The sequence below is a fragment of the Sciurus vulgaris genome, assembly GCF_902686455.1.
Source record: "Sciurus vulgaris genome assembly, chromosome: 15".
Lineage (NCBI taxonomy): Eukaryota > Metazoa > Chordata > Mammalia > Rodentia > Sciuridae > Sciurus > Sciurus vulgaris.
In genome coordinates, this window is record NC_136476.1 from 75,239,924 (window position 1) to 75,252,086 (window position 12,163).

The following is a 12,163-nucleotide window of genomic DNA, read 5'->3' on the forward strand; positions in this document are numbered from 1 at the left end:
ATAACACCACATAATGAACAAACTCTTCTAGGGGCGGGGGGACTGCAGTCATCATCTATAAGGTCAACACTCAAATTTTTAGTTACAACATGGATACCCCTTCTTTCTACTTATCATCAGCCATTAAACTTCTGTTCAAAATTTTTATCAGAGCTGTTCTCTTCTTGTGGTAAATGATTCCATTTAGAAGTTTTATCAAGGCTGCAAAGTCATACTTGTGCCAGAGTCTTTTTGTCCTCTGAGGGAATGATTGGTCCTTGGAGAACCAAGGCAGCTTCAGAAGATGCCTACCAAGAAGGAATTTTGTGTGTAGAGATCAGATATCAACTGAGGGAACAACTCAACTCTTGACTTATGAAATCCACTTGCTTAATCCAAGCTACTTAATGGAGGCTTTTCTTTCACAGATTTACCAAACTCTGTTTCAAACTCCATGTCCACCCTTGTACCAGGTTTAGTGGTCTAGACTCTCTTGTCTATTCAAGAAGCAATACTTATCAGCACATTGGTCTTCATCCACTAAACCAGCTCATTACTTTTTAATTTTGAAGCATCTTTCCTTTAGTTGATACTTATAGAAAACGTACCTTCTCAACAAATTTAGATCTAGTATATGTTGAGTTTTATTAAAGTGAGCACCACTACTATTCGTATCTAGAGGTTCATCTTTATATTAGGACAGCTTGAGGACAGGATGGTGTTATATGAATGGCTACATTAACTTGATATATGATCCTGGGACAATTCTATTTAAGGTGGTGAAAAAGGAAACTTAACATATGGTTTAGACTAGAGCAGAGATGCTGACCCAAGGTGTGTAGCATTTCAGAATGTTCAAGAGATATTATTAAGGTATCTGTGAAATAGTGCTCAAAAGTGTATGTGAGGGCACATTTTTATTGGGAAGAATCCCAGAGTTTTTGCATTTCTCAAAGAGATATATAACTCCCTTCAAATTAGAGTAAAATTAAAGAGACCTGTAATTCCTTCCCAAAATTAGTATAAGTTCATGTAATAAAAATGAGTCACTTCCTGGACCATGATTCAGATCTATCCCATTCCATCCCTTGCATCCTTCCTGATTTCTGAGTTTGTTGGGAGGAAAGGAGAATTTCAAGCCAAAATGGCCACAGAGCATACCATATGCCTTGATGCAGAATGTTGACAGACCAGACGCTGAAAAGGAAAGTATGACCTTATGCTTGTAACTGCAGACCCTTAGAACGGTTTGGAAAGAGCAAGGATACAGAGATTACAAACTTCGCTCAGGCAATCTCTGCCTTCTAGGAATTTGGTGTTGGCAAGATCAGAGCTACTGATACTACGCAGGGGCCAGGAGGAGCATGACCTTCACTCCACCTGAGATCTTAATAACCACCCACGGATTTGGTTGATCCTCAGTGGAAAAACACCCATACATGTGATTTTTGCGACAAGCAAAAGAAATGGAGAGAGGGAGGGAGAGAGAGTGAGAGACAATGAGAGATAGAGATGTTTCGTGCATGTGAGTTTCATAATGAAGCAGGTGAAATGTCAGGGGCCATGGCGATTGGGCTAACAACCTTTCACTCTGAGATGATGTAAAGGGAGCTAAACGTATAGTCAGTGTTCAAAGGTCTCAGAATAACTGAATATAAGTCCTTAATCTCTGACAGTTGAAATTTTAAACATTTTTAAAGACCCCTTTAGCCCTAAGAATCTTCAATGTATCCCATTTTCTGTTCATTTCTCCAGATAAATGGACCATTTTTAACCTAGCGTATGTTTCTGTCTAGTGTATGTTTTATTGCCTGTTCTGTAATTTGCAACTTACAATCTGACAACCTGTTTTTTACTGATTAGTTTTATCCAGTTACATTTATTGTGATTTTCCGTGCAGAGAGTTTTGTCATTGTATCTGTTCATATGTGTCTGATTATTTTAATTTTTCTCTTTTTCTGCCTTCTCAGTTTTTAATTTTTCCTCTGTTAATCTGAAAGATATATGATCTGCACCTATTGTATTAGGGGTTAATGGCTCCTCACCCTTTGATGGTCTGATCTCTTCCCCTGATCATTTATCACCATCTAGTGGATCCATATTATCACTTACTTTCCACAGAACAGATAATAGGCTTAAAATGTTTTTCATGGAGATGATTTTATCAGTATAGACACCTCAAGAAGTATTGCACATTCCAAATTACATTCTTGGACTTGAATAATCCCAAAGCTTCATTCTTATTGTGTCCATTTGTTTTATATGTCAATCTTTTCTTCACTTTGCAACATGTAGTCTCTTGTGACTATGATTTTAACTGCCAAAGGGATCCTTACTGTTAGTGTGACCCTCTTCTTGCCCTTCTTTTTAATAGGGGCAGATATACCAGGGTCCAGTATTTTTCAATGATTTTACTTGATAGCTAATTAATGGCTTTCTGTGGTTTCCATGGCAATGGCATGCTTTGCTGCCAGGCCTTATCCAAATGGGCATTCTGTTCACTCTTGTGTCTTAGCATCAGCATATTAATCAGAGACTGCAGGTCCTTAGTGCTGCATCAAATTGGTAAGACACTAATTGAATTAAAATCTCACTTGAAGCCTCCAGCCTTCTCTTCCTCCCAGATAGAGGGAAACCCTTGTTAGTTCAAAGTGCCAAGCAAGAGGCATTTGGAGATCCACAAAACTTTGTTGCCCTTCATAGCAAAGTATTTTTCTCTCACCTTAGAATAAATTTCTGATGTCTGAATGTTTCTCCTTGAAATGTTCTCTATTTCCATGACCTTACCAATCATTAGACATGGCTGTATTCTCTAAGACGAAGTGATTGAGCTAATACTTTCAAGGTGAAGAGCAAAGGATTTTCCCATTCAGTTGGTGAAGTCTGGTGAAGAACTCAGGTTGAGGGTCCTAACTGCATTGTGATGAGGTGTAGGTAGCAAGTGAAGATGAAGATTGTCTAGTAATCTGTAAAGTGCTGAGCAAATATGAGGGTCATTCCATTCAGAATCTACGGAAGAGGGGAAGGTGAAGACGAAGGAGAAAAGGAGGGAAGGCAACTGCAGAAGAGTCTGAAATTCATTCTCCAGTTCACATTAACTATGGATGATTGCTTCGTATTCTTTTATCGAATCACGTAGGTTTACCATTTAAAATAACACTTTTAAAAAGTGTCCTTAAGAAGCCTCTTAATATGTTCATTTTCACATTCATGGTTTCTTTGGTCATTCAATGTTCCTATCTACTGGTTCAACTACTGATCATTCCTCAACACTCAAAAGGAAAACATTTCTTCTACGAAACTATTTTCCAACCTCACGAACAGTCAGTAACTTCCCCAGGGCTCCATTCTGTTCCTGGCTCCATGATAGTACTTGTATTAGAGTACTAAGTATTGTTCTTTGTAATAGGTTTGTGTGTGTGTTTCATTAATTTTTAAGTGGCACAAAAGCATGTACCATTTACTTACAAATAGTTATATATCTGATGTTCTCCAGTCACCTCTTAGGTGCTGAAAAAAATGTGTGATGATTTACTGGACATCTGCAAAATCTTGTGTTTGATGGATAATCCGTGATGTGATCTCTGGCAAAGGATTTCTACCCTAAATGAACACTGAACCCTCTTAAAAGCCAAAGTCCAAAATTTATGTAAGTGTGAAGTGCATGCTAATTGTGAAAGATGGCATAAAATGTATGCTAATTCATACTAAAAATGAGAACATTAAAGTTGGAATTTACTATTCTAGAAAAAAATTCTTCTACTCATACTTAAACTGGATAATACTTCACCATTTATGCATTAAAGTCTTCCATTTTCACTTTAAAATAAAGTACATCAGGGATGGTGTTCTCTTTGTATCATACTGTCACAGACTCAGGTGACTGCAAAGACAAGTCTCTGTATTTTATCTAGAATAACGTTACCGTGGGAGACAAATGTACCCTCCAGAATTGGAGGTAGGCAAGATGGTCAATGTATGGAAAGATATTCTAATTGCTAGCTTCTTTTTCTAAGCTGGAATGAGAGTTATTGCTTCCCTTCTGTAAAGGAATATAAGAAAAATGGAAAATAGAACTAATTAGCTTCCTGTCCCCTCAGTGGCCCAATCAGGGAACAGTGGTGACTTCCCAAGAAAGATGAAGAAGAAATTTGCACTGAGCAGAAGCTTAAACCAAATAGTCCTGTTTTCTCTTCCAACTCTAAATTTTTGTGATTCTGAAGTTTGCTGCCAATGCGGAAATGAAGATCCAGATGGTTGGGATGCACCTCTTACCAGCAATCTCCAGCAAAAGGATGAATGCTGAACCCCCAGAGATTAAGAAGCAGTGTCTGCTCAAATTCTCTTCAAAAGTTCTATGAGATAAGCTTTCTTCCTTGAGTCTCTTATTTCTATTGACTCTCAAGTCCTTCACATGGCTTCTCATTTTTAACAGATGCCAGAGAGGTGGCAGTGTTTATGCTTTTGTGCAGAAGGGCAGGTGGGTGTGGGTACATATACATGTGTATTAAGAGTTAATCAAATGAAAAGTACTTTCGATTCTTACTTGAGGAACCCTGTGTTGCAGACTAATGGTAGACCAAGGCAATACTAAAACTCACATTAGTATGTTTTTTTAATTTTGGTCATTGATTTTAGTCAAACTAAAGCTTCAAATATGAAAAGCAGTTGTAGGCAATCTGACACTACACTATTTCTTTTTGGAGAAAGTAGCAGGAGGAACTTCTTCACACATGAAAAATGACTATCAGAGAGAACAATTTAGCCCTTGGCAGCTTTGTTGTAGGGGAAAAACACAAAAGTGGCCAGTGTGATTTGGAAGAAGGTACAGAGCTAAGGTGTCAGAAAGCAGGATTCACACTCAATTCAGGAAGTTGTTGTGGGTGTTACCATGGGTATGTCATTCCTCTCTGAGCCTATTTTTCCTACTAAAGAGTTTGCAGGCGCTAGTATCTGAGGTCACTTATTGTCCTGTGTTTATGTGACTGTGTCTCCTCCTTCTCCCAAACCCACCTGCTGGTCAGCTTCCATCAGTTTGCATTTATTGAGAAGAAAAGAAGCCATATGGGTAAGATAGTAGTGTCATTGCATCCTCCCACCCCTGTTTGAGTCAATAAAACCACAAGGAATTAAGCATAAAGAGGGAAGAAATCTTAACCGAAGAAATATCTTCTTTATCTATGTCCATTTCCTCCCACAAGGAAAAATGGCAGTGTCAGTTGTACATTACATATCTCTCTCTCTCTCTCTCTCTTTAGTGTTTAATCTTAGCACCTGCACAGCAGAGATCTTTACAATTCATTGCATAAGCTCTCCCTCTCCCCCCTCCAGACAGCACCTGAGGCCTACCGAGCTACTCCCTCACAGCTCCACCAAAGGCTGAGACCCTTCTTCATGACAGAGTATAGAAGTAACAAACATGCCCGACGGTTTTATACAGTTGCTAGAACGTTTGAGTTTCCAACAAATGAAGATTTTCCTCCTTTTCTTTGAATATTAATTACATTTTACAAATTTTTGTGTTTTGTTTTGTTTTTGTTTTTGTTTTTTGTTTTGCTTTGTTTTGTTCTGTTGTGTTTGTACAACAAAAGGGAAAGTCCACGGCCAGGGGTCCCCCGTTAGCAGAGTTTGGCTGTCATCTGGTCCGACTGTTTGAGGATCTCGGTGTTGTAGAGGTCCAGGGCGTGGTTCACCCTGATGATTTCGCTGTTGGTCAGTTTCAGGCGGTGTTTCAGCATACAGGAGAACAGGTCCAGCTGGGGTTTCCCCGGGGCCACAGGAGGGGCCAGGCGATTAATTCGGTCCCGAATATCCAACAAGAGGAGCATCACGGACGAAGAGGAGTAGAACTGTCCGCCCTGCGTGTAGGACTGATTGACCTGCTGCACCGCGCTGCGGAGGAGGTCGGCGTTGAACCTCAGGCTGTACCCGAACACCTGCACGTCCGAGATCTTGATGTAGAACTGCCTCTTGGAGGGATCAGACAGGTCCACCGGGCCCTGGCCAGTCTCATTACGCAGCAGAGTAGGTAGCCGAGTCCGACTACGTAGGTAGATGTGGACCGTCTCAAAAAACGTTTTCCACCGATTGCCCAGCAGGAGAGTCCAGTTGTAGCATTGGCTGTTTTGGAGACGGATCTTCTCCCAACGTGGGTAGCCAAATTCCCCAAAGGGCATGTTCCAGCCCTCCGAATGGCTCCCGCTGAAGGGATTGACGTAGACAAAGAACATGGGGTCCAGGCTGCTGTTGCGCATCTGGCAGATGCGCATGGACATGCCGATCACCATGTGTATGAAGTCCATGCGGTTCTTGTTGCTCTTGAGAGTGAGGGACATGCGCTTGCGCCACCGAGGGTCGAAGAAGGTGTCCAGGCGGATCTCATTGCTGATGAAGGTGGTGTGGACGTAGAGGCGCGAGTCCATCTTCTGCAGCAGGTACTTCAGCTCCAGGTCCTGGAAGTCCAGGTCGGTCTCGAAGCTGATAAACTGCTCGCTCCGCTCAGAGTCCACGTTCTGTGGTTCGCAGCGGCCTCGGTACAGCTTGTAGCCCTTGTTGCAGGAGCCACACAGAGAGATGTTGGCCAGGCTGCACATGGCGCAGCTGTTGTTCCCTCCGATGATGCAGGGGATGGGACGCTGGCACAGGGTGGTGCTACCGTGGCACACACAACTCCTCTGGCTCTCCAGGAACGTTCCCCAAAACCCATTCTCATTGCAGTAGAGAAGCGACTGGACCCTTGCAAGCCACTGTTGAATTGTCCTGGAGGATAGAGGAGAAATGGAGAACATTAACCACCATGGTGGGGCCCTGGGTTGCTCTGTACAAATGATAATGGAAATCGGAGCCATCCCCAAAGTGACAAGATGGGGGGGGGTGGGAACAGTTCAAATAGGAAAAACAATGAATATACGTTGTAAAGACCACATCACAGCTCTTTGTAGTGCCACAAACCAGCTGTATAGTATTGTACCTCTCTGTTCTAATGTGCAAACAGTCCCAAAGAAGTTTGGTTTAGGAAATGAAAGTGTTAACCATAAGTAATCTTTATGGATGATAAGAAATTGTAAACAACAACACCACCACCACCAGCAGTGGACAGGACCTTAGAGGTTATTTCTTTTAATCCATATCAGATGATTTCAACTCACTTCCAACAGGGTTATATAACATTCGACAACTTCAACAAAAAACAAGTTATACTTTGTCGTATTTTAGAAATCACGTCGTGCCCCCCTACTGATGACCTTGCATGATTCTCACAGTGGTGTTCTCAAAACATGCAAGAAAGATGGTATTTCACTCATTTCTCCAGCGCTCCACACTCTCAATTCAGTGGCATTCCAAGGCCACATGCATGCCTAGGCCTGGCTGCCCCTCAGCATTCTAAATGATACCAGAATCTGTACCCAGATTCCAATGAAGACAGATATGTGCTCAGATAAGAAGCAACAGAAAAAGAGGTACACATACACCAGGCAGTCAGCCTGGAGGCCTCTCATCTTTCCTCATTTCTGTGCAAGTTGCCTCTTGGCCGTCTTCCACGCCACAAATAACTCCTTACATGTGTCGAGCACTTTTTACCCTGCACAGCACACAGTCACTGCCATTTTCCTACTTGAGCCTCACAACAACACCCCCAAAACAGCTTGAGACTGGAGGCCAGTGAGAGATGGCCTCAGACCCTGGCTCTTCCACATGAGCTGAGGTAATGCTGGGCAGTGGCCCTCACCTCCAGTCACAGCACGGGGTTGTGGTGAGGATCACATGAATTTTCATGGGAAGGCTTAGCTCCAATCTTGGTAAGTATTAAGAGCTTGATAAGACTTAGCTCCCGTTATTCCCACAAAGGGTCTGTCAGGTCTGTTTTGTGGACAGGGTGACAGATGCTCAGGGTGAGGTGATGGACTCTGAGTCACAGGACCAGTGAGTAGAGGCAACTCCTGGCTTGTAGTTATTGCTTTCTGCAGTAGCAGCCAATCAAGAGTCAGGAAGACCTTTCCTAAGGCCCCTGTGTGATGGTGATGTGGACAGTGACAATGGTGGGTATCTGTGGATCAGGATCTTCATCTTAGGAAACTGGACCCAGCAGCTGATTTTCCCCATTCTGTCCTTGGGGGGGGAACAGGTAGCAGAACATGTGTCTGTCATTTACACCAATGAGCCACGACCAAGGCATGGTGGAGCCTGGTGCTGACAAGCACGGATATGAGCCCAAGTAGAATTGAGTTTAAACTCACTTCTGGAGCTGGGAGCAAGTCACTTCATCGCTTTAGGCCTCAGTCTCCATATCTACCCTGGGGATAATAAAGCTCATCTTGTGTGGCTGGTGAGAGGATACAGTGAGATAATATATTTAAAGAGCTTAGAAAAGCCCAGCATAGAGCAATTATGGAAAAGGTAGTAATAAAAGAGTACTCTTATCCCAGAGAATAAGCATTTCCTTTGAAGGCATTGAGACACTCTCAAGGATTTCGCTATCTCTCTCCAGTGTGAGGGAAGCCATTTTGTAATATCCATTTGAAAATGGATACTGTTGAAATGGCTTCCTGGCCTGCTTTGCTTCAATGGAGTTGCTTATCAGCTGAGAGAAAATGGAGGAATAATTAGCTTTTTGAAACTCTCTGCCTTTTAAATCCGCAGAACCGTTCCTGCCCCTGGCAACACAGACCACCCCACAACGCCCCAGATGTGGGACCCCTCATCTCCTTCCCAGTTTCCCTCCGAGCTTTTAGGCTTCAGAGGACGGCCCTCTCCTTCCCCGAGCACCCAGCCCAGAGCCTGGCTCTATCAACATTCCCTGAACGAATGAATGTTTGCCGAGTGAATGAACAAAGAGTATTAATATTTTTCATTAAAGGAAGACAAAACAAACTTCTCTGTCCCCCCCCCAGGACTGCAGTGTCAGTTTTCCATACCATCCGCCCACAGCGCTCCAGGCCTCCCTGGCCTCTGCTTCGTGAGACCAATCCTATTACAGCCTGGAGAACAGCAGCGGGCCCAGCCTCCAGGAACACGGAGCTGGAATGATAATGAGCTGTGTGGCTCTCACCTCCCGAACCAGAACGTTGACTGAATATTGGGGTATGAGTCATCTGATATTTTTGTGAGCTGCAGGGGCCCTCCACGCGGCTCTGATTGCGTGATTCCATCTGACAAGAGCGTCATTTCAAAATGCCTCTTTCAAATGGCCCACACTTGCTCCTGTCACTCCCTCTCCAAGTGACAGGACAGTACCCCATTTAGAGCTCCTCTGTCCCCATCTGCAAGGCATTCTATAACCCCGTAGGGCGCCCCCTTTCCCGTGTCTCATCATTGGGACCCTTTGTCGTGGCTGCAGCCCCCACTCCTTGAATCAATGCCTCATTGTGGCCACACTCTCAGAATCCTCGGGAGGGGGAGCCTGGAAAGATGAAAGTTCCTGGCGATGCTGCCACCAGCAGTGGGGCTGGGGGCCCATTAGGATTCCAGCCCTGTCGAGCAGGAGGGCTTGCGGACAGAGGCCCTCTGAGAGGCATCAGCGAGCTGCGCGGCACCTGCATCTCCTGACCTCAGAATAATCATGAGGTTGTGGGCTGCATCAAAGAAGGCATTAATGATACATCGAGAGGACTTGGAAAGGAGGTGGCTTCAGGGGGAGCCCCGAGGGCAAGGCTGCGGGAAGGAGGAAGGGGAAAGGTGGAGCTGGGGAAGGATGGTCAGAGAAGAGGAAAAGACCTGGGGTCAGAGTGACGGGGAGCAGGTGGAGCAGAGGAGCAGCAGGGGCTTCCAGAGCCACTGGCAGGGCAGAAGGTGAAGGGACTCAGCAAGAGTGGGCAGTACAGAAACGGAATCCCTCTGCTGAGAATCACTGGTCAGAACTCACAGATCCAGGGAGCGTGGACATTGGATGGGCCTCCTGGGAGTGGGCTTGTGGTGCATCCCTCTCCCATGTCAGAGAGGAACCAATGTTACTAGGAAGCCTCATCCCCAAGGTCATGAGCACTTCATTGTTTTTCAGTACTTCTGGTTATATCAAGCTCATTCCATTTTTTTTTTTTTTTTTTGGTGTATTTGTTTTTAATACAAGAAAACTCCAGTAATGTGAAATTGGCCTTGATCTGAACAATCTCCTATACCTTCTCCATCTCCAGATGGCGCTCTGAATGATAACCATTGAGAGTCACAACTCTGCAGGTGGCACTCTGATCCACCTGAGGGAGTCTGTGCCTTACAGCTACTGAGCACTCACTGTACAACAGGCGTGGTGCTGGAGGCTCTTCATACCCATGTCCCCTGAGCAACATGGGGAGCTGTCCCAGCCCTGCAGATACTGAGTCCTTGGGATGTGAGATAACTTGTCTAAGATCCCACAGTTTTCAAACACCAGACTCTACCTCTGGCATGGGGGTGCTTTCTGCTGCAAACCACGTGAAATTATCACAATATGGCAGGTAAGGAGGAAGCAAGCCACCAGATGAGAAATAAATTGAGATAACGGAAAAACACAGAAAGTTTGAGCATGTGAAGGACCTATTATCACATTCCTTGCTTCCTCTGGACCTGCCAGGGTCCCTCTCCTCCATTCACAGATAATTGGGGCTCACCGACAAGTGCACAGGGAAGAGACTAGGGACCCAGGATAGGAGGGACTGTGATCTATAAATACCATTTCCCAGGTTGACTGGTGACAGCCTGCCTCAACCCTGGCAACAGAGAAGCAGCTTAATAGGCCAGCTCCGGATGGGAGGGTCTCACAAAACTGACTGTCAGTGCCAGGCAACAAGGATCGGATTTTAAAATGCTTTTCTTGGTCCCTAGGGATCCCTAGTGTCTTCCATTTGCATCCAAAGTTGAACTCCGATACCTCCAAATCAGCATCTCTCTGTTGGATGAGATTTCAGTTCATTCTGATGAGGGGCCAGCAGAGAGTAGGGAGGGCGGCGGGGGGAAGGAGGGCATGGCAGGAAGCTGCGTTTTCATTTCTAAAGTGGAAACCCCTGGCGCCTGATTGATAAGCCCCCACAATGGCACCAAATGGAGTAGCTCGTATCACAGAAGCAGAGAACTTTCAAGAAGGCTTGCAAATGTTCAGCCCATCTCCCTCATGTTCAGACCCGAACACGGAGACTTGGTTACTGAGATGGGAGAACAGTGTTTCTCAAGTGTTTTTGACTTCAGGGCAGTCACCTCTTTATCTTTACATCACCCCATGAGATAGGACTCTCCTGATTTCCATTTCACTGATGAAGGGGTTGAAGGCCAGAGAGGCATTGTGATTCACCCATGGTCACACAGCATGAGCACAACAGGCCAGAGTTCAGCCTTTCTGGATCTAAACCCAACCAATGCTCCTTCAGTTACCCTGCTATCCATTCCTTATCCTCAAAACCCTAGACTACCAGATAAACTAGGCTCAGGGCCACGGAGACACCTCTGCTACTCCCCTGCGGGCTCTGTCTTTACCTCAGCCAGGATCTTTTGGCAACATGACAGGTCTCCCCATGAAGCTGCTCGTCATTTGGAGGACAGAGGCTCTGCCACCCAGGGCTTCCCATCAGCGCTTTCAAAGGCTCACATCTCCCTTTCAGAACCGGGCTGGGGAGCTCTGGCTGGGATTCCTAATTCAAGCAACCTCCCCGCTGATTTTAATTGGAGGTTTTGCCTAAGATGGGAATGCAGTGCCTGGCCTGTGCCATTTTAGGGAAGATCATACAAATGGCATGCCAAGGAAGCGGGAGCCAGTTCTAGGCTAAAATAGAAAACTCTAATCCATAACTCTTTATTTGCCTACCAGGAGTGTGTTTTCAAAAGTGTAGAGGAAATGAAAAAAAGAAAGAAAGAAAGAAATTGCAGTTCTGAATTATTCTTTTATCTGTGTCCTGTATCCCTCTCTGGCATTTCTCTGCCATTGTAATGGGTATCTGAGTAATTCTGCGTGGCTGCACAAAACGTAGACTCTACAGACCAGAGACTAAACTGAGGGGACAAATGGTTGTTCTTAGGTTTCTGAGGACGCTCTGTTCTTTTGTTGTGCTGTGTGTGTGTGTGTGTGTGTGTGTGTGTGTGTGTGTGTTAAAGGACGGTGCTGATAGAAGATGAATATGTCAATGGTGCCAGAGTGCTTGGGGCTTAGCTGGAAGGAGGTTTATAGATGTGCTAGTATGAATTATAACTGGCCATCAGACCCAGTCTGTTCATCACTTTT

The 12,163-nt window shown here is 44.7% G+C and overlaps 1 protein-coding gene across 1 annotated transcript in view; it reads right to left on the reverse strand.

Moving 5' to 3' along the window:
* Nucleotides 1–5,523: 5,523 nt before the first annotated feature.
* The window catches only part of BRINP1 (BMP/retinoic acid inducible neural specific 1), a 169,935-nt gene continuing 163,295 nt past the window's right edge, over nt 5,524–12,163 (reverse strand). The window contains exon 8 of the mRNA XM_079113410.1: nt 5,524–6,738. Coding sequence (XP_078969536.1) covers nt 5,598–6,738 — 1,141 coding nt within the window. The 3' untranslated portion in view covers nt 5,524–5,597. The remainder of the gene's footprint in view (nt 6,739–12,163) is intronic.